The following is a 23,292-nucleotide window of genomic DNA, read 5'->3' on the forward strand; positions in this document are numbered from 1 at the left end:
AGAAGAAAAAGACTCACAAAAAAATGGGGAAAAAAAGTCAATATTCACAAGTCAGTGAGTCATAAATTAACATACATTTAAGCACGGCTAAATTAACCCACAACCATGGTTAGCTAAAGAAAATAGATTTCCTAATTGCATTAATAACAAAGCAGAAAAGGATATATTCTTTTTTTCCTTGAGACATATGTGTAATCTGAGACATGTACAGCTACCATGCAAGGCTCACTATATCAGGAAATTCTCCTTGCATAATATTCCCATACATCAACATTTCAAAGTGTATTATATATACTGTGTATTTTGGGCACTTGATAAATTTTGTCCTTATGTGGCTGTGGCTCCCCTCAAATATGCTGGAAGTAATAAATTGCTATAATCAAATCTAATTTCTGAAAAATACCTGTGGGAGTAACAAACAAAAAAGCACGTCTTGTAAAAAAAATGATAAATAACACAGAAGGTAGCAGTTTATTATAATCAGCTTGGCATTGAATTACAAAATTAAAATTATATGGCCCTTGATAACTAACCCTAGCTATGTACATGATCTGTGGAATTATGTTGACTTATTTTGCATTTCATAGGAACAGTTCAAAGAAATATAATAGAAAAAAACCTGATAGATTTATCACAAAGGACCCTGTAGCACAGAATATTTTGAGGGGGAAAAAAAAATCCATTTATTTTGGTCTATTAAAAAAAAAACCTAGCATGGAAACGATTTGCTTAGAACTCATTAAGTATAAAACATTTTGAAAAAGTGTTAATTTCCTAAAAGAAACATCTATGCAGTAAGCAAATTACATTATTTCTGTGACTTATTAGTACGGGGCTATGTAAGTTAATGTAGCTATGCCATAAAGCAACTTCTAAAGGGTTGATTAAACTAAGCTTCAAGCTGTAGGTTTGATAGAATTATTAAAAGAATAATTTTTCAACAGTCAATTTCTCTCATTTTTATAATATGCCTTCAGCAAGAAGTTTACTGTACTTTTCATTTAGAAATCAAGTGTGGTTTATTTCTAGAGAAAACAAGAAAAAGGGGTCCAAAATTCTGTGTTACACATACCAATAACGTTTGCTTTGCACTTGCACTGGCCTGAATTTTGGTGACAGGTAATATCTCCATTGACTGTCCCAGAGGTATTGCAGTTACAGGCACTGCAGCCATCAGGGTTTGACTGTTGTAGATTGTAGAATCCTTCCTGGCACTGATTGCATTGTCTGCCAGACACATGTCTCTTACAATTACACTGGCCTCCAATCTAGGGAGATACAAAATATTATAGAATGATGAACATATCTATTTTTAGATGATACATTCATTAGGAACAAGAACAGGAGTGTGAGTTGGGGGCAGGAGGGGTGGAAACTTGAAAATGGAAGGGAGAAAAAAAAAGGCTGTATAACATTTTAATTTGGGGTGAGGGAGAGAAATATTACACAGTGTAACTATTCAATTTCGAATAGCATTTAAAAGTCCTGTTCTTTCAAAACAGAAAGAAAACAGAATTGAGTAAATAAAAGAGCAATATTTAACATCCGGACAGAGAAAACTGCAAAGAATTATTACAAAACTGCATTGTATAAATACTGACTTCCACTAAAACAAATAATACCTTTTTGAGTCAATGACCACAGAACACCATATAATTTTCAAATGTCCAGTTCTGCATTTTTTGTTCACACCATATACTCATTCATTTTAGTGAATGGTCCCAGTACTGATTCCTGAGGGACTCCACTCATCACTGGCCTCCACTTGGACATTGTGGTGTCCATTGACAGCCACTCTTTGGGTGTGCCCATCAAGCCAGTTCTTTATCCACTGAATGGTCCATCCATCAAACCCATACTGCACAAGCTTGGAGACCAAGGCCTCATCCAGTCTGGCCTTGAACACCTCCAGGGAGAAGGCATCCTCAACCTCCCTGGGAAACTTATTCCAGAGTCTCACCACCCTCATACTGAAGAACTTCTTCCTAAGATCCAGTTTAAAGCTACTCTTCCTCAACTTAAAACCATTCTCCCTTGTGCTATTGCTAGACACCCTTTTGAAAAGTCCCTCTCCATCTTTCCTGTAGGTTCTCTTCAGGTATTGGAAGGCAGCTGTAAGGTCCCTCCCAGAGCCTTCTCTTCTCTAGGCTGAACAATCCCAGCTCCCTCAGCCTTTTCTACTAGCAGAGGTGCTCCAACCCGTCTTTGTGGCTATTCTCTGGACCTGCTCTAACAGCTCTGTGTCCTTCTTATCATGGGGACACCAGAACTGGACACAATATTACAGGTGGGTTTTTTTTAAGTGTATTAAAAAATTAGACATCGAAAATGACAACTCAGATGAAACCCTTGAATTTGACTCAGGTAATCCCCAAACCATAAGTAACTGGAATCTAGAGAACTATGTCACCAAAGGATCAGGCTTCTTAACACCAGCTTCTGGAAGTTACCAGAGAGGATACTGCGCTAGACGAAGTCTCAATTCATCCAGTATGACTATTCTTATCATAAACCTGGAAATCCAAATCTAATAGTGAGCAGATCCTACCCATTTCCCTGATGCAACACGTGAATGTGTAGATTACTGAGCTCTAAGAGAAGCAAAGAGCAACAATATCTTCAGTATAATTTTAAGTGTCAAGCTATTACAAGAAGCAGTAATTTTCACCCCACAGCATAAAATCTATGCATTTCCACTGCATGAAATGTGTGTCCCCAAACTTAGAGAGATGATTCTGCCATTTTACTCTTCTCTGGGAAGACCTCATTTGAAGTGCTTCGTCCAGCTCTGGAGCCCTCAACACAGAAAGGACACAGACCTGATGGAACAGGTCCAGAGAAGTGCCACAAAGATGACTGGGGGGCTGGAACATCTCTCCTATGAGAACAGGCTGAAGGAGCTGGGGTTGTTCAGCAGCCTTCTAGTATCTGAAGAGCACCTACAAGAGGTCTGGAGAGGGTCTGTTTACAAAGGCCTGTAGTGAGAGAATGAGGGGCAATAGTTTTAAATTAGAGAAGAGTAGATTCAGATTGGATGTTGGGAACAATTTTTTTACCATAAGGATGGTGGAACAGTGGAAGAGGTTGCCCAGGGAAGTAATTGAGACCCTGTCCCTGGAGATACTCAAGGTCAGGCTTGACAAGGCTCTGAGCAATATGATCTAGTGGAGGATGTCCCTGTCAACTGCAGGGTGGTTGGACTAGGTGATCTTTTTAAGTCCCTTCCAACCCAAAGCATTTTATGATTCTAACTATCTCTTAAAATAGTGGAAAATTACACCAGAAAAATAAATATACCTCATCAGAATGAGGAATAAATACCTGGCCAAGCAAAGAACACAATTCAAATTTTCTCCAGGAACCAGGCAATAAACATGTTTTTGAGATCTCCCTGCATCTATTTCCTCCTACTTTGCTATCATGTCAAAGAGAGCTTTGTCTGTAATCAATACAAGTGGCAACTGGCTTCCTGGTTCTAATGAGAGTAAAATTCTTGCATGGCAGTTAGAGGGAGGTATAGGAAAACAAAGTTTGTGATAGAGAGAGAATCTTACCAGATTGCTTCTTAATAGATCTGAAAATAGGTTTCAGATTAGAGGATCTGTAAATAATCCACTGACATTCTTCCATAACACTGATTTCAGTCTTGTGAAAGAAGTCATTCAGAAAAAAAGACATTCTATAGACAAGACAAAAAAAAATCCAGCCTCTGATTGCATTCACAAAAGAATATTTTGGGTTTGTTTTAGCCATAGGTGACTAGAAACCTTTCCATTCTGCTGCTTCAGGTATTTTCTGTCAATATAAGATACCAAGATGAAAGATATCTATTGAAGTTTAGTCTCTGAAATACAGAATAACTAATTCAGCTACATAAGTCCACTTTAACCCCTGTGTTCTACAGTAAGCATGGCATTGTAAGAGGCATGACTATCAGCTCAGCAAAAGATGCCATTGTAAGGCATCCCTTACTATAGTTTTTTGCCTTCATGCACTGCATACACTTCAAGCACATGTGCAGAATTTTAGAGAAAAAGTTGAGAAACATTCTAGATAAAAAGAGAGGATGTAGGTGAAGGTGCAGGGTGAAAGTATTTAAAAGTGCTTTTAAAACTGGGAACATTTGTAGGGTTCTGTAACTGCCTGCCCTGATGATAAGATCTTCAACATCTTCAACAGCACAGTATCACAGCATCACTTAGGTTGGAAAGGACCTCGAGGATCATCGAGTCCAACCTATCAACACTGACCCCATGACTAGACCATGGCACCAAGTGCCATGTCCAATCTCCTCTTGAACGCCTCCAGGGTCAATGACTCAACCACCTCCTTGGGCAACCCGTTCCAATGACGAACGACTCGCTCGGTGAAGAACTTCCTCCTCACCTCGAGTCTAAACCTCCCCTGGCACAGCTTGAGACTGACAACAGAAAAGATGCTTGCGAGCCTCAGGGATCACCCCAGCTCAGAACACACAGCCAGCATCCTCATGACCCTGAGGGCACAAAGTAGCCCTGGGACTTCCACTCACAAGCTCTACCCACCGGAGCTCCCCACAAACTCCAGTCTGATTGTCCACACTGCACTTGGGAGATGCTGTAGCTGTCCCTTTGCCCAGCCTCCCAGAGGGATCCCCTGGAATTAGGCTGCAGCTATGTCTCCAGCCTCACCTCCTGCTTCCTCCAGTCTGACTCCTGGATGGATACTGAACCAAATTTATCACATGCCTTGTCTGGGGTTGTTAATAGACCCTGTTCTGAGCACTTGGCCATGTTTCAATGCTGTGGGACACTGACATGGTCAGGGTGGGAACTGCTGTGCTGGGATCACCTTCAGTGGGTTGATTTTCAACATGACTTTTAGTCTTTGCACAAATACTCTAACATCAATTCAGGTACAGCAAATGCAGAAGTTCAAAACACATAACAAGGAGACATCAAACATGATATGAAGAAAAATAGTGAAGAAACATTAATGCAAAAAATAAGCTGGAAGTGATACTGAACCTCCACAAATTAAATATAAAGAATATGACACCACTCCAGAAAAGATAAATGTAAGTCTGTGATGTCTTAAAAATTAATCTCCTATTTAAGACAGGAGAAGGAAAATTAAGGTTTCAGAACAACTAATTGGAGGGTACAACACATAACCAGAAAAAAAAGCAGAGTAAAAACCAAGAAAAAATATTTTTAAATAACTGAAATTTTAGCTAAAAAGAAAAAAAAGTAAAATTAAAATATAAATGCACTTTCAAGTTCATATGAAAATTGGTTTCTGCATTAATTTAGTAAATAAACTAATAATTTGGCTTAATTTGGAGAAAATTTGGCTTTAAAATGTCTGTACAGACAGAGAACCAAAGTAATTCAGATGGATACCATTATAAAGATGTTCAAACTGACACTTGTTAACAAATGACACAGAAACAGGTGTATCAAGTTTTAATATGGAAAGCTGCATCAAAATGGGTAGATCAAACCATTTCAACAACTACATAAAGATCCAAGTGAATTATAAAGCAAAGTGGGTTTTGTTATTACTATTATCTCTGTAAATTTAGCTTACTCTGGAAACAATGGTATCATTGAGAATACTGACAGCAATTAACATTTGAAGATTTTGTTAACCAGAATTTCACCAGCTGTGCACTGGAGATATTGCTGAACCTTCCCCTCCTCCCCCAGATTCAAATGCTACCTGTCATTTAAAGATACAGCCTTCAATTATGCTAGTTACAGAAAAGCAATCTATTCTCCTGTTGCTTATGTCTGAGAGGCCTGGTTCTGACCCAGACAGTAAGCAGACAGAAACATCCTATTAACAGGACCATCCTGGTTCTAAATCACTTATGGAAAATATCTGTCTAGATTGTTCACTAAGAAAATTAGTCTGACTAAGCATTACTACCAAGTGGAGGTGCATCTTGGGACCTCATGGCTACAACTGTTATTTGATACAGAAAATCACTGGTGCTGAGTTGGCTTATATCCCTAGCGTGATTTATAATTTACGTATGAAATGCACATTAGTCTCACATCCTTTAATGCAAACAGTTATAAAAAGTACACAAGCAATTTACTCCTGCACAAGTCACAGCTATAGCATCATTATCCTTAAGCAGGAAACAGACTACCTGAGATTTCTGAACTTCAGAAATACCAAGACATTTACACTGCTTTCGATTGTAGTCATACAACTCTTTAAATAGGGAACACTAACTCATCACATCTAGAATCCCCGATTCAAAGAGGGCCTCATTCAGGAACTCTCCCAGCATTCAGTTACTAGCCTAATATAATGACTTAAGAAGAATCATAGAACATAGGTATCTGGTTGGAAAAGACCTCAAAACTTATCTAGTCCAGCACTCAACATGGCATTGAAGGGTCAAGAATTAAGCACCCAGAACAAATAAGTGTCTAAATTACTGTTTAGGGTATAGCAAACTCTTTAACCATAGCCCTCATCCAGTAGGTATTCAACATGTATATGTCAAGGACTCAGAAAAATATCTTCTGTCTACTTAAAGTCATTGACCACATATATATTCAAAAAGCAGAATATGGAATTTTCTGGAAAAATCAGCTGGCCTAAGCCTTTATGAAAGTTAAAACCATCTTTTTCTTGGTGGACAGCTATTCTTTGGTGACTCTAATAGGAAAAAAACAAATACTGCCAGAAATGGAATCAGAAAGTCTCTCTACTTCTGAAGAATAAATATGGGATGTAGCTTGATGACACTAAATAAATAAATACTAAATACATTTAAAAAATAAAGCTCAAACTCTCTAAATGTAATTTATCAGAGCTACCTCTGGGTTTTGAAGCCCAAAACACATGACAAAAGAGATCTTTTGTGATCGGCTGAGTCATTACTAACCTCAATTATTTACTCTCTACCAGGGAAGAAGCACCTTGCCTTGCCCTAAAACTTACGCTTTAAGACCCATGGGTATATTTAGTTCCTGCATGAAATTCTTTCTATTCATTCTACTGCAGGGTTTGCAATTGATCTTGAAGTTCTGCCTTTTTGATATTAATGTTAATCATACACTTCTCACCACCTTTTTACTTGATGCATATCTAGCAAGGACCCCAGCACTGAGTTGGCTGCAATCTCATGAAATGGGAGTGGGGAGTAAGAGGTTTGAAGACTTTTCTTCAGTTGAGGAAACGAGAACTGTAAGACATACTGGTGTCTGGTCTGACCACCAAATATCTGACAATATTTTTGATATGTCAGCTTTGGGAAAGGAAAATTGAATAAGCAACAATGAAATTCTTTTTCACTCCCCCGCTTTCTCATCTTGTCATCACATATGATGACTTTCAAAAGTCTACACTTTCTACTGCTTCTGCTGAAAATGTAAAATAAGGAGTTCACCCCGCACCCATGTCACTCCAAAGGGTAGGAGTGGACCAAATCCCCAAAATAACTTGACAAACTGTCACAGAAAACCAGTATTTCCATGGTACAAAAACTCATCAGAAATGAAGCCATGGGATTAATTAACATTAAAAAAAAAATTTTTCTTTCATTTTAGCAATAAGATTAAAGGCCTTCCATGAAAGCAAACACAGGATTTAGAATACACATAGTGTTTTATAATTTGATTTTGATGGACTCCACTATCCAACTGAACTTTACGTTGACACAGTTGCATCCTTCATACTCCTTATTCTATTTGGTATATCTGTCAACTGAAATACCCTTAATTAACTGCTTAACCTATGTTCTTTCCCTTATAACACACATTTCAGTTATTTATTTATTATCAATCACAATAAATGGGTTGAAAACTGTGTAGGTAGAAAAATGAAAACAGGAGGATGCTCATTCTAATTTGAGATCAAAGAATGTATCAGCTCAGAAGTAAAATTACCAAAAGTATTTTGGTTTAAAATACATATATATATATACACAGAGCTATTGACTAGCTTTACTATTATATATTAGGGGGGGGGGGGGGGGGGAGGCATTTGGAATTCTGAGGGGGGGGGGAATCAGAAATTCAAAAGAACAATATTTAGAGAGTGTACAGAAAGGTGAAATCAGAAGCCCTTTCAAAAGCTTGCTTAGTAGAACTCCTCAGAGAAAACAGTAACTAACATTTTGTTCATCTTCAAGCCTTAAGAGTTTTCTTGCAACACAAGACAACACAGCTGCCGCCTTGACAGAAGGCAATTACATCTTTGTGATTCTGAACAATATCCTCTGCAGTAAAGCACAGCTTCCTGGCACCCATAAGTATATGACACATATTTATTTTCAGGTTGAGAGTAAAATCTTAAAAATCTGCAAAAGCTGGGGGGAAAAAAGGGTGTCTTAATTCACTTAGACCAGGACTGTACTTCCAAAGACTGAGTAAGAGCAATAGCAGCACTTTCAGCTTTGCCTAGAAACAAATGTCCTGGAAATGAGTGCTTTTTTCACACCATTATATATGGCATATTATAATAGAATCATGAAAGGACTACAAACTGCTGTGCCTGATTGAATATATAAGCATTTGTAGAGCAGTCTGGGTAAAAAGCTGCACAGGAAAATGAGGCAAGGATTGTAGTATAAGGGCCAGAAGAAATTAATCTCCAGCTCTCCATACAGAGCAAGAGTGATCACATCAGCAGTATTCTGGCAGAATTTCCTCACGTGTGAATGGTTAGGGAGAAGGGAAGGAGGCAGCCAATTCTTCTTTCACTTTCATAAAACTCAGGCACCTCAAATAATTCATCTGGACTATCTGATTGTCTGACACATTTTGTGACAGACATTCACAGAGGATGCAACCAGCATGTATCTTTTCTACAATGACTAGATGTCAATAACCAGCACAGAATTGGGCAAATTTTATCAGACTTCAGTAATTCTATCTCTTGTACCCACCAGTCTCAAGAGAAGCCTTCCCTCTGCCAAAAAAAAAATGAACCACTCACAGATGCATTGCTACACCACTATTCTAAAATCCCACTTGTTAATATAAGATATGAAGTTACAGTTTTGAAGTTTGTAATGTCAGTTTGCACTTCAAAATACAAATGAAGTTATACACGGATCTACAACTTGGCATGGCATACAGACGTATGAGAACTGAGAACCTATGCAAGGGAGAAATACTACGTACTTGCATGCATTTCTCTCCAAGGGCAGAGTGAAATGGGTGTACAGACCAGGTGTAGAGTTTTCATGATGAGTTCAAAGAACCAAGATGGGAATAGCCACATTACAGTAAACTCTACTACTCATCTTGTAAACTATCTACATGAATAACTTAATTTGATGAGTAAGTATTCTGTGTTATTCAATAGAGTAATTTGTGATTCAGTAGATTAAATTTGAAACTCTACCTTTTGGAACTTAGTCACACAACTGGCACTTTGTGAAAAGAAACTAAATATTGATGAACTGAAGAAAATAAAAAGTTATTCACTAAAAGTGTGTTCTTTGGGCATATTTGCTTGAAAACGTTATTGTGATCTGACAATTAATTTTCATTCCTTACAATTCCATCTTCCACAGGTCAAATTTGGAAACACTTCCTTCAGTGATGCCTTCCTATTTCAAGTAATTTCTTTCAGTCTTTAGTCCCCAGCCTTATTAATCTGTTCTTTAATGTCTCTTAATCATATCTCCCTGCACTGCTTCTACTGCAGCAGTCAACGGATGCTTTATTGAGCAATAGAGTCTCCCTCATTTTCCCCATTTTACCTCCCCATTCATATTTTCATATTCAAGCTTCATCAATGTTCTTGTCACTAAAAAAGCAGTCACTTCTGTAAACCACTCTTTCTCTGACGAATAGTCACAGCTGAAGTTAGCTTAGGTTAACATTTCACCACAAACCAAAGCCACAAGCATTTGCTTTCATTTTTTCCTATACCTTAAACAATACTCTTATTTTTCAAGGTGGCTTTTTTCTCCATTTCTGTGATGCTGGCAACAAAGGTGCTCAGCCTCTGAAGTATGTCAATAGTATTTTGAAAAGGTTTAAACATTTTTTTTAACAAAGTAGTTATACCTTTAGCAAAATCTTACTGCTGTTTACCCAGGTGATTAAAAGGTTTTGTCATTTTGCTGTATTGAGGCTACTTACACTATCACACACGAGGCTCTTATTTTTGGTGCCTGTTGCATAACAGTCACAGGGTTTGCAAACATCAATGGCTGAAAGATCTGCACCTGCTTGTCTGTAATGGAAATCCTTGCACAGCTCACAGTTCCTTCCTGCATGAAAGAAAGGTTATGCATTATGGCTTCCAATTCATTAAAATTAGCTGTATAATTCAAAATTAAAGACTCTATTCCTTTGAGAGAATTCTATAATTTTCAGGACGTCCATTTTAATGCACCTTTCATCTCTACCTGCCAATTTAGTGATCCAGAGCATATGAAACAATGAACCTGTTACAAACTATGTTTTACTCCATTAAACTTCCATCTGTTATGTAATACCACACTTATATAAAAGCTGTGCAATGCAAATGCCTATACATTTTTCGGATAAATTATCGCTGAACCTGAAACTTTTCTTTTTTCCCCTTTACTAGAAAAAGCCAAAAAAAAAAAAAAAAACCTGAAATAGTACTATTTTAAAGAAAGTATTCAAATATGTTACTTACATGGAACAGAAATCTTTACTCAATAACCAAGAAACTGACATCAGAGGGGGAAAAAAAAAGATTGTATTTTTAATATGCTATCCATTCAACTGATTCAGTTAGAAAGATATTCTGGATTTAAATGCTTCAGCACATGTGATGGAAAGAGCTTTGAAACTATGCATTCCAATTTATTAGAATGTTTTGCATAGAATATTTTATACAAGATTGAACAAAATTTTAATGATATTCTCCTGTAGCTTAACTACTGACATAATTGCAATTACTGCTCTATCTGGATAGTTTTACAAACACATACACAGGAGAATCTATTGGCATTGAGCATTATTCAGGTCAGTTGAAACAACACTTAGCCAAAAAGCAACTGTGAAACAAACAGTTCATTCTCTTTGGTACAACTTACCAGTTGTGTTGTGTTGACAGTTATCACACACTCCACCACTGCCTCTGTAGTGTTCCTGAGGAAAGAGGTCTGTCGCTGAGTCATAGTGGCAGCTTACTGCATGGCTGTAACATTGACAAGGTTTGCAATGATAGGCATGAACTTGGTCACCTGGGCGAAAAGGTTTGTCGTTGTACAATGGCAAACAGCGATCGCACTGAAATAAAATAGAACAAATAAACAACACAAAACAATTATTTCTTTACCTTACATGAACACTTATTGTGCTCTCTACACCTATGTTTCATTATGTGTCTTCCCCCATTTAAATATCACAAATATTATGTTTAGATAAGAAGAAAGAAAATATAAAGAGAAATAACGAAACCACTTCCCTTACTTTAACAACTGATTAAAATCAAGGAAGATGAGCAGAAGAATAAAATGTTAACTGTTGACTTCAACACAAACTAACATCCTGAAATTCAGATTTACTTAAACTTCTAAAGATGCAAAAGGATTACTACTGTTCAAGGCACAGAAGACATTCATCTAATGCATCCATATGAATACATTTTAAACAATGTTTGCTATTGAAGTTTGTAGCACTGCAATAGCTGTACTTTGTACTGCTACCATTTGACTTCGCGAGTGAAACAAAAGGCTTCCTATGGCCAAATGTCATGATGTACAGTGTATCATAAAATGTCATCACTTCATGATGTGCATTTAACTCATGAAATTTTCAAGAAAAAAGTTTTAAACAAAACCCATCAATCTCTACACATATTCAACTCTGTCAAGTTATATTTTAAGTTACACCGATGGAATACTAGGGTACCAGATGCATTGCTTACATGTACATCTCAACATTTTCCCAAACTTATTAGATACAAAGACTAATGACATTCAAGTACTTAGCTGGCTTAAATCCAAACCAGTAAAAACATCTCTTAAGTAGTTCAGGAGCAACTCATAAGCTTTTTTGCTTGTTTTTAATTTACATAAACTCACAATATTGCCATCTAGGTAAAGCTTAGTGAAGAATGAGAAGTTGGAATAACTCTCAGTTCATAACAGACTCTACAAAATTAAGGAGAAAATTTACTGCGCCTACTGGTTCACCAAGAACTAAAACCAAATTGGATTAAAGTTAATGAATGGATAGTATTTTGGAAAGTTACATTCACTTTGTGGTAAACAATCCAACTAGTATTTAAGAAACTGGCTTAAAATGATACATGTTGGCACTGGAGAGAATTTGGTTTTTTTGTTCAGAAGAACATCCTCCTAATTTTACTGGCATTATTGAAAGTCCATTCCCAAAATACTAGTGCCTTGCTGGACCTAACAAAACACACTGAAGTTACAATTTACATCTTTCAGAAGGAATTTGAAAGCTTCAATGCTTGTAAAAAAATAATCTGGTCAGCTTCTTTCTTCTTAAGTTCCAGAAGTGTATTCATCTCTCTTTATTGATACTTTTCCAAGTACTACTTTAATTTAGGCCCAGCATACCTACATCACTTATACACTGGAAATTAGGACACTACAATGAAGTTTTTAAACTGTTTCACTCACAGATGATGCTGGGAAAGCACCAGCTGTGGGTAAAATGAGAAACTGAATTAGCGACCATAAGCTTAATTGTGGAGCAAGTCACAACTCATAACAAAAGCAACTTGGGAGAGAAAATAAAACCACAAGAATTTCTCTGATGAAATTCAGTTTCACTAAGTGAAATTAACAGTGAGAGGCAAGACAACAATAACAACTGCATCTTTTTTTTTTCAATCTGTTAAAAAAAAAAAATCAAAGTAAAACAAAACAAAAATCCCTACCCTACGACATCAACACAGTGAGAGAAAAAGGAGGTTTCTGGACAAAAATTAGCAGGGCTTCACTTGAGACCTTGGAACTCTGGTCTTTGTTTATCAGAAGAATCACTAATTGTCATTAAGTCCAGTTTAATACACCAAGAGGAACACCTTGACCACAACTCTTACATAAGCTACGCAGCTTAAACTTGTTCAGGTCTTTCCCTCATTCACATCCATCTTTCATCATTCTTGTCACTCCCTTTGACGCTATGTTGAGGAAAATAAGCATTACACAGCATCAGCAACATGAGACAAAAGGATTCATTCAAGCATTGCATGACTTGGGAAGCACAAGAAAGAAATCCGAGCTCCCAGCCAACTCGTGCAGCTTTCTCCTCACAGCATGTCTATGGAAATACCATCCTCCTTGAAAGGAAAACTGTACAGTAATAGCTACCTGCCAGCTATGAATTTCCATTTGTGCACGGCCAGCCACAAAGTACATGAGAGCATTTATCCTTTCATTTCAGATTTAATCTTGGATCAGTTACTTATGCACACCTGTGCTTGCACCTATTGTTAAATGACACATGAGCACTATGGAGTAAAAGAGAAAAAGATGGCATTTGATTACACAGCACAGAGACTCTTTGAACTAACATGTCTCTTGTTCTGTGACTTTTAAAACTTTGGCAAAACTTTTTAAAGGCCTTGGCAAAAAAGGTAGCAAATCAAAAGTTGGCAATCACTTTGAAACAATTGCTGTTCTATCAGTTGTCACATCTGTACGCACTAGAATACAATAGAATTAACCAGGTTGGAAAAGACCTTTTTGAGATTATTGAGTCCAACCTATCATCCAACACTATTTAATCAACTAAACCATGGCACCAAGTGCTCCATCCAGTCTCTTCCTAAACACCTCCAGAGATGGTGACTCCACCACCTCCCTGGGCAGCTCATTCCAATGGCAAATCACTCTTTCTATGAAGAATTTCTTCCTACCTAAACCTCTCCTGGTGCAGCTTGAGACTGTGTCCTCTTGTTCTGGTGCTGCTTGCTGGGAGAAGAGACCAACCCCCACCTGGCTACCACCTCCCTTCAGGTAGTTGTAGAGAGCAATAAGGTCTCCTCTGAGCCTCCTCCAGGCTAAGCAACCCCAGCTCCCTCAGCTACTATGGATAGGTAAATTTCCCCCCACCAAAACAACCTATTTTACAAATCTGAACAAAGTCTAGTAATAGATTTAAAGGAATGCTAATTCTTGACAAAACAAGCCTTTCTCCAATAAAACCTACAAACATGCATACGTCCTTATTCTCAGATACATCCAGACCCTTCAGAAAACATTAAATACATGGCTTTCCATTTGGGCAGTAACAAACTCATCTTCTTGATATAGTGTATCAAAAATGCTCACCTTCTGTGAAGACAGTTTTCTGAGAAAACCTTACATGGAGCAAGAAGGTCAAAACACCTAGCTTATCTCAGCCCAACTCATTAGTTAAAAATTGTTACTAAAACTCATTGACAAAAATGAATTCAAGTTGTTGTAAAACAAAATTTTTAAAGGCTTACCTTCTCAAAATTCCTGAATTCATCACAGTTATGAAAAGATGACCAGTGAGCCCAGCCTAAGCCTTTATGTGCCAAGTTCCTTATTAGTTGCTAAGAATGCTTCGGAAGGTAATACTTTAAGACTCACAGTAAGGCATGATCATGTAGGATCCTCTGCTTCCAACACTTTCAAAATATCCCACTGCTTGCCTCTGGGTGGCATATTTTTTTCTTTTCTTTCTTCTCTCTCTCTGTCTTCCCCCCCACCCCCATCTTATGATGAATTTATTCCCTTTTCTTCAGTTGCAATAATCACTGCACATACACGCCAATAATACTCAAACTACATATGCTTCTGTAACATAGCAATGTTGTTAATAATACACAGATCATGAAATCTGCTGAAGTGGTGTCCAAATTAGAATATCACCTTCTCAGGCATTTTGAAATGATGTCATCTTTGAAAAAGCCCACTATCATCTCATCATGTTAATTTATGCTGCCCTGTGAATGTTGAGCATAATACACACAATGTTTTACCTTCCCTCGAGATCCCAGTAGGTACCCAAATGGACAATATGATTTCACTCCACTTAGCTTCACTGGCCAAATAAATATGGCTGCCTCTAAGCAATATCTATTCCAGCATAACTTAGCTCTTCTCTAAAGACAATTGTTTTAATTTCTCCATGGCTTTCCCTCAGCACCCTTACTACAGCAAGATCATGTGTTAGGAGATATTTAAATCATACCTGCCTCTTCTGAACCCACCCCGAAGATATTTCAAACTCAAAACCTGTTTTATTAGATGAATATATATATATATAAATGGCTAGAACAATTTAAGTGACTTCAAGGGACTAAGGAAGACAGAATAGGAAGAGTGTCTTATGGGGTTCCACTATAACATTCCATGTACTTTAACAGGATGCAATATAATTTTAGAAGCTAAGCAGATGGTTTCAAATACCATATGCCAAATAGGATTCTAAAAAAAGATTATACTGCTGCTTTGCAATGGCAAAGTGACCGACAAAGAACCTGACTGGCAACTAAAATAATATCTACCATGCTGAATGCCAGATTCCAATAATGGTACACAACTCAAACACTAGCAGAGATGTTGTCAGGCACCATCAGATACATTCCTATTCATGTATGGGTGGTTGTTTTGGGGTTTTTTTGGGAAGCTAGTTGAAGGCACACTAAGTCCTAAAAAATCCCTAAACCAAAGCATATGCAACCACACTAATTCTGACAATCAGGCTGCTCAGTAAGTTAACTGACAGAACTTCTCCAGGATTAAAATTCAAAGCTATTTTCAAATGAGACACTCCATCTAACTCTCATTTGGACTCCAACCCTGTAGACTTCTGTAAAATAAAAGAGACAGACAAGGTATATCGTGTAGCTGATGAGTTCAGTGTGGGTTCTATTTTACCAAAGCTCTGATTTGCTCAGGATATTAAATGGTAAGAGATCTCATGTTTATCTACCCTATTTTTGCCTTGTCTATTTGGAATAAGACACAGTAACTATGTATTCTAGGATTCCTCTTCTGAGGAAGCTATTGCATGGGATTGTTTGCAGGTTTGGGGGGTTCTTTAATTAATAGTTTTAGTGCAGTAAAAAGAAAAAACACAGCAGTTTGGCTAATAACTTGGGCACTTACAGGGAATATGCAAAAAAAATCATATAAATCAAATAAATACATGGCACTATGATTTACAGCTACTTCCAGTAACAGTGAAGCACCATCCCAGTTATGTCTCACTCTTCCTTCACATTCAATGAAATAAATACCCTGCAGAGTGGATAAACTCCTGAAATATCACTTTCAGACTGGAACAGTCTTCTTGATTTCTGAAAGGTGACAATGACAACCATAAGGTGGGTTGCCACATCTCAACTTCTTAAGTAAAATTTACACAAAATGTGTAAGGGAATTGACCATAATTCCATCAACCTGTCAACACCTCTACAACAAATCACAAGGAATTTTTGAACATACTGTTAGAGATATCTGTAAATTTCTCTTTACACATAAATGTTACCAAAATCTGGATTCCACTCTCAGTGACTCAGTTTCCATCTGCAAAATGCAAAGCTATTTCCTAAAGCAGGACATGAGGTGTTTGCTGAACAATTTGTAAACAAAGAGCCTGAATATCTTTTTTCCTAAGAAAAGACACAAGCTCTTCTTTCTTAATCTGGCCCCTCAACATCTGCAAACCATAGTTAACCATTCCATTCTTCACCTAACCCAAAATTTCATAGCAACATATTTCTTCAAAACAGACTTAGTAAAAAATCTGGCATGTCAAATTTCATGACACAGTGATGCAAAAACTAAACTGAGATTTTGATTTGTAATGAATTACACAAGTTTTTACTTTCTCGTATTGCTTTGCTGTGCAACGGCCATCCAGATGTATATGCCAGATAAAGTCAAGATGGCAATATCAGTTGTATTAAGTGTAGATGTGACAAGGACATGCTCTGCCATATGTTAAGAGTTTGTCAGGGGAGCTCTGATTTATGGTCAAAAATGCAAAAATGGAAAGAAAAAAAAAAATCCAAACCTAAAAACCTCCTTCTTTGGTTGTGGTAGCTTACTGTTAGCACAGGATGGAAGTTTAAAACTATGGAAGTTTAAAACTCCACTGTTTGCTGACAGTACAATTTCTTCTTCACTTGACACTTTCCCACCAAAAGAGTTTACATTTTGAAATTCCTTCATCAAATGCTTAATTGAATCAAAAAATGAATAGATAAATAAATGCCTAATTCATTAGAATGGAACCCTGGGAAACATAGGCATAAAACAGTTTTATCAATGCTGATAGTAGTTAAAAATCAGGATGGAGTTTGGTTTTCCTTTCAAGTGTTTGCTTGTGTTACCGAAAAAATTACACACCCTGAAGCTGCTAGGATTTCATATAAATCCTTGATAAAAGTTAGAGCAGTTAGTGACATATTTGCAAATGTTAATTCTATTTTATTACTGCTTCTATTTTATTTCATATTTAGTAGATACTGACATGGTCATTAAAGAATGAGGAAAATAATTAAATAATATCCTTCTTGTACTCTGAATGAAAACCACTTATTCAAGCGTTTCAATTATAGTTACAATGCATATATGCCAAATCAAAAATGTGACACTCACTTGAACAACCCATTAACATTGCCAGAAAACATCTGATAAGGCAGATACATAATTAAAATGTATTTGGTTTGTTTTCACAAGGTAGCACAAGTCTTGCAAGAGTGCTTGGTGAACTTCCAGATCTTATTAAATATTTATAATTAATCCTTACAAAGTAACATTTCACAATGTGTGCTCTAATTAAAGGGACATTGTCAGTTTGAATTTTTTTTCTGATTTGACTCACCTAAGAACTTCAAATTTCTGTTTGAATCCCATTTAGATCTAGAAAACTCAGATACTTTATAAAATTTTACAAAGATCTTTCACATGATCATGAATGCAATGCCAAATGCTCTCATATTAAAACTTCTTGCTCTGTTTCAGCACACACAGACTGCATGGAGATTTTTTGATGTGAGATTAGTCTCTCTTTGGATACTGCTGTTGCCAACCCATGATACCCTAAGTTTTAGAAAGTCTGCATCCAAAAGGCCTAAATGCAGCGAGGAACAGAGCAACCTTGAGCAAGGTTTCTTAACTCATACATTGTGGTTCTGCTTTTGCTAAGTTCTAAGTAAAAAGGAAACCAAAGGTTGCATGAAGTAAGTATAAACTGGCTCCATTGCTCTAAGCTCTCTTCTTCATATTCCTCTAGAAGACAATGACTTCAACAACATCATTTTGATTCTTCTATGTCCAAGAATTATAAAACTAGTATAGAAATGATAATTTGCAGCCTGGTAAGTTTCACCTACACACTACACTCCACAAAATCCCTTTTTGAGAAACACTCATTAAAATCAGAGCAAGCCAATGATAAGAATGTATTTACTAGACTGTATTTAATTTTTTTCATGTGACCTTTTAATTAATTCCAAGAATTTTAACTTTAACATCAACTATCTGAAAATACAGAGCACTAATAGTAATATTTTGTCCTTGTATTAGAACAATCACATTGCTGTTGCAGATTATTTTAAAGATAACCAAATGTCATACTTGACTGTAAAAAGTATGGGAAACTGACATTTACAGACTGTCTTTAAATAAGTCGTGGGGGACACCACTTGTGACCAACCGCCAGATGGACTTAACTCCAGTTACCACAACTCCTTGGACCCAGCCATCTAGCCAGTTTTTAATCCAGTGAAGAGTCCACCTGTCTATGTCCTGGGCCACAAGTCACAAGTTTCTCAAGGGAAACGCTGTGAGACATAGGGTCGAAGGCTTTACCAAAGTCCAAGCAGACTTCATCCACAGCCTCTCCCTTATCCACTAGGTGGGTCAAAAATGTTATAACTCTTCCTATCTTAGACATATTTCATAAAACTGCTGTAAAATACCTCCTTTTTAGCTGAAGTCAGACTGCAACCTACAGAAAAATCTGTATTAGTGTTTTACCTTGGATTAGGCATGCAGTTTTGAAGCAAATCTCCAAATTTTCTACATTTAGTGCCTTTGGTTTGCACCACGGAGCTGTCTTAGATTGCTTGAACTGTGTCCTTTCAAACGAAACAGAATTGGAAACTGAGCTCCCAGACTGTGCCTATTGCACTTCATCTACTGAATGGGTCTGGAGTCTATAAGACCAAACTAAAACTGTTGTAGAGTAAAAACAAATCCAAAAATATATGTTTATGTATATATATAAAGTTTCCTCATAAAAGCTAAGACAACACTGAGTACACACACTCTTTCACAGGACTGAAATACAAATTTTGAGCCTGTTCATAGATGATGTGGATAGACAAAGGTGAGACTAACATTATTTCCTTCTGTATAGCTTTCTTTCACACACAGGCACCTATAGGGTTCCATAGCTGCATCACAATTATCAGCATGGCCATGGCAATTACACCTGAAAGAACAAGAGATAGTGAAGAAAAAATGACAACATGGAAACACATCTGTCCAATAATATATATCATTGTTGCAAAGACATGTTTTTATTACACAGTCTTGTTCTTTATTCAGAACAAATAAATACCAATGTTAAGTGCATTAACCTACAAAAGACTACTTCACTCAAACATTTTAAAGTATCAACAACTGTTTTCCAAGCAAATAAAACCCAGCATGTAGTAGAACTGCTGTTATTCTACACAAGAGCACAAAAATTGTATTTCAGTATATATCATTAATAAGTGAAACCTTCTGAGATGAACTAATTGTGGCCTTCCAGTATCTGAAGGGGGCCTACAGGAAGGCTGGGGAAGGACTTCTCGGGATCTCAGGTAGTGATAGGACTAGGGGGAATGGAATGAAGCTGGAGGTGGGGAGATTCAGGCTAGATGTGAGGAGGAGGTTCTTCACCATGAGAGTGGTGAAACCCTGGAATGTGTTGTCCAGGGAGGTGGTCGAGGCCCTGTCCCAGGGGGTGTTTAAGCCCAGGCTGGATGAGGCTCTGTCCAGCCTGATTTAGTGTGGGGTGTCCCTGCCCATGGCAGGGGGGTTGGAACTAGATGATCCTTGTGGTCCCTTCCAACCCTGAATGAAACTATGAAACTATGAAACTAATAAATAAATTACAATTATTCATCAGTATTAAACCTTACAAGGTGGCTATAATTTTTTAAGAAACCTTAAATGTATTAAGCATAACTTTCTAGTTTAACACATTTTGACCTCAGTTGAATTGTCTATTTCTCACTAAAATAAAATCTTTAGAGAGCATTACTTAGTAGACAGAACCTTCCCACACTACCAGTACAGATGCTCTTCTGGAAACATGGCATAGCTTCACAAACTATCACTGAAATTCTTTTCTGTTACACAGTCAACAAGGCTATATATTTTACTAAAAGGATTAACAAATCTCAATCAATAATCTAAGCATATTAGCAGTGTCAAAATTTTTAAGGTAAACGTGACCTCTAATGGTCATCTTCCTCTCAAAATAAGAACTACCAAAATAGTTTCAGGAATAATAATCATTAACAGAAATCGGTACCATATGCTTCTTTGAAACTATTTCATTGCCAAATTTGCATGTTATTTACAGGGCATAATTAGTCCTTTCACAAGACAGCACATTTATCATATACAATAAAGTTGTCAGTCACAGATAATGTAATACTCTTACAGGCAGCTGCCTAGTTCTAAAAGGAAAACTGCAGCTAAAACAAAGCTTGAACTCTGCATTAACACTGTTAAAATTCCATGTCTGGGAATCCATAATGCAAATTTGAAGAGCTACTGAAGCAAAGAACAGGTCATGGTTTCAGTCATAAGCCTTTGCTCATATGCATTGGTAACCCAAGGAAAGGACTGGTTCTGATAGTGCACCAATCACTTCAAACTTGAAGTTCCCTCACAAATACAAAAGCAAAACAATTTCATTCAGTTTGAGGCAGGTCATTATATACTTTGCACAGCTGTAATAGGCAGAAGCAGTGATGGGTAGGGGAAGAGTTCCATAACACCTACCTTCCACTGACTGTAATTTCATTAACTCCATAGTATCTATGTCTAAAATTTACCCAGGATTCATTAGTATGATATTGGCCACGGAGATGAATCCTCACTTTTGTAGCTTTTACAAATTCTTGGAGAGATGGAGTATTGTAAAAGTCATTGTAACCAGGTCGGTGATTTGGTTCCGGTGTAAGAACACTGAAAGTAAGATTACCCCGGGAATATGGTGTAAAGCTGTTTAAACAGAGAGGAACACAAATTAAAATAAGATTAACACATATTTTACAGATTCTATCTCCTAATATCCTTTTTCTCAGAGAGGGTCTCCACTTAATTGTACACAGGCTTTTTTTTGTGGTTTCTGGGGAAAATTCTTATGTCAGTGGATTTGTCAGTCATCAGAATTCAAGTAGAGGAAAAGAAATGTCCTCTATCTATCTGGTTTTACCCGAACTTCCAAGCTCTTCCACAGATCCTAAGTTTCCAATATAAAGTAAAGCCTCGAAAGGGCAACTTCAAAATATGAACAAAGTGTGACTGATACAGTCCCATCTGCACTGTTTTCAATTTAACACAGTGTCTTTAAGAAACATGAAATACGTTTCAACTACGTAAGGAAATAATTCAGATGACTAAAATGATGATTAACATTCTCATATTGTTAATTATATACCTGCTTAACATATATAAGCACCATACAGAAACAATTACATTTTGAATTCCAGAGTCAGTGGACTGCATCCTTTCATTCAATGAGTGAGCAGATTTAGAAACACAGCACTGTCTGGTGAGTGAAGTCCAAGAGAATTTAATGCAATGCAGCAGGACCGAGAGTATATTTAAGCCAAAAATGAGAAGGGCAGTCTTGAAAATTCAAGTAATGGCTGAGTAAACAAATATATATAAACTGCATTTGGACAGTTTGGTATGAATCATATCTCATATTGGTATATTTACTAGTTCAAGTGTAGCTATGAGTATAACTTGCCTCCATGGAAGGCTAGAATGTCTGCTAATTTGCACGCCTACATGGACTCATTAAAAATATACCTGCCGCTTGACACACAACATTCAAAAAAACCTTAATTCTTGTCTCTTCAATATACTCTTGAGCTTTTGAAAGGTGAGATTCATAGTTAGACTAGGTCTGCTGAGTCATATTCCTGACTTCATGAAGGATCTTTGAATTTATTGTGCCCTGATCCAGATCAGTGACCAAAAGGTCAGATTTGGGATCTTTTCTATATACTCAGCAGCCCATAATAATTGAGTATACCAAATTAAAGGATTATATCTCATTGGGACATAGAGATGAATTGTGGCACAATGTTATCTGTTCAAAGCTTCTGGAATATGCAGATAATACCCACTCATACCTAGGAAGCTGGAGACAGTTGACAGAGTCTGGTTTTTCCAGAGATCCATTGTTATCCATTCCAAAAATACTGCAATTTTTAGCAAAATACTGCCAGTCTTCCCAGTTCAGATCATCTCTTTTCTTCCTTTCAATTTTTATTGCTTCAGGGTGTGGGCTATAAAACTGCAGTATAATATAGAATACCTACAAGAAGAAGATAACACATTTATAAACCAGCAATAATGGATAAGTTGTAAAGCAATGAATAAACCTTTATTAGAATAAACCTTTATTAGAATCAACCAAACCAGGTTGGAAGAGACCTTCAAGATCATTGTGTCCAACCCATCAACCAATCCAACCCACCCAAAGCTAACCCATGGCACCAAGTACCCCATCAAGTCTCCTCCTGAACACCTTCAATGACGGCGACTCCACCACATTCCCGGGCAGCCCATTCCATAGCGTAATCACTCTTTCTGTATAGAACTTCTTCCTAACATCCAACCTGAACCTCCCCTGGCGCAGCCTGAAACTGTGTCCTCTTGTTCTGAGACTGTGTCCTCTTGTTCTGAATATCAACTTTTTTTTTTTTTTTTTCCCAATGGGACAATATAGTATGCTTTGCCATGCACATACAACAAAGGAACTCATATTTCAATCCACAAATTCCCAGTTAAAACCAAAGGAAACCTTTTTGGGTAAAGAATCTCTTTGATTTCTTAAACATTCTTACACAACAATTGAAAACTGAACTCCACTTTTTCTTGAAAACCATTTGAAAATGAACTACAAAGTCTAACTGATTATTTGTTCCAGCAATATTAGTTTGGCATAAATGAAGGGCATAGCTTTGTGTTACCAAATATTTCAGGAGTCACTTGTCTGATAATGTAAGTCTTTCAGGTTCTCTGGTTGGTTTGGTTTTGTTTTGTCTGTGGTTGGTGATTTGTTGTTTGGGGTGTTTTTGATTTGTTGAGGTTTTTTGGGG

At 37.0% G+C, this 23,292-nt stretch overlaps 1 protein-coding gene across 1 annotated transcript in view; it reads right to left on the reverse strand.

Moving 5' to 3' along the window:
- The window catches only part of USH2A (usherin), a 378,576-nt gene that overhangs the window by 318,552 nt on the left and 36,732 nt on the right, over positions 1-23,292 (reverse strand). The window contains exons 6-11 of the mRNA XM_068153470.1: positions 22,321-22,505; positions 20,957-21,178; positions 19,295-19,388; positions 11,024-11,219; positions 10,095-10,225; positions 1,073-1,268 (exon numbers count right to left, since the gene is read on the reverse strand). Of these exons, the coding sequence (XP_068009571.1) occupies positions 1,073-1,268; positions 10,095-10,225; positions 11,024-11,219; positions 19,295-19,388; positions 20,957-21,178; positions 22,321-22,505 (1,024 nt within the window). The remainder of the gene's footprint in view (positions 1-1,072; positions 1,269-10,094; positions 10,226-11,023; positions 11,220-19,294; positions 19,389-20,956; positions 21,179-22,320; positions 22,506-23,292) is intronic.

The sequence above is a fragment of the Melanerpes formicivorus genome, unplaced genomic scaffold (genome assembly GCF_026170545.1).
Source record: "Melanerpes formicivorus ecotype bairdi unplaced genomic scaffold, bMelFor1.0.p_v2 SCAF_26, whole genome shotgun sequence".
Taxonomy (NCBI): Eukaryota; Metazoa; Chordata; class Aves; order Piciformes; family Picidae; genus Melanerpes; species Melanerpes formicivorus.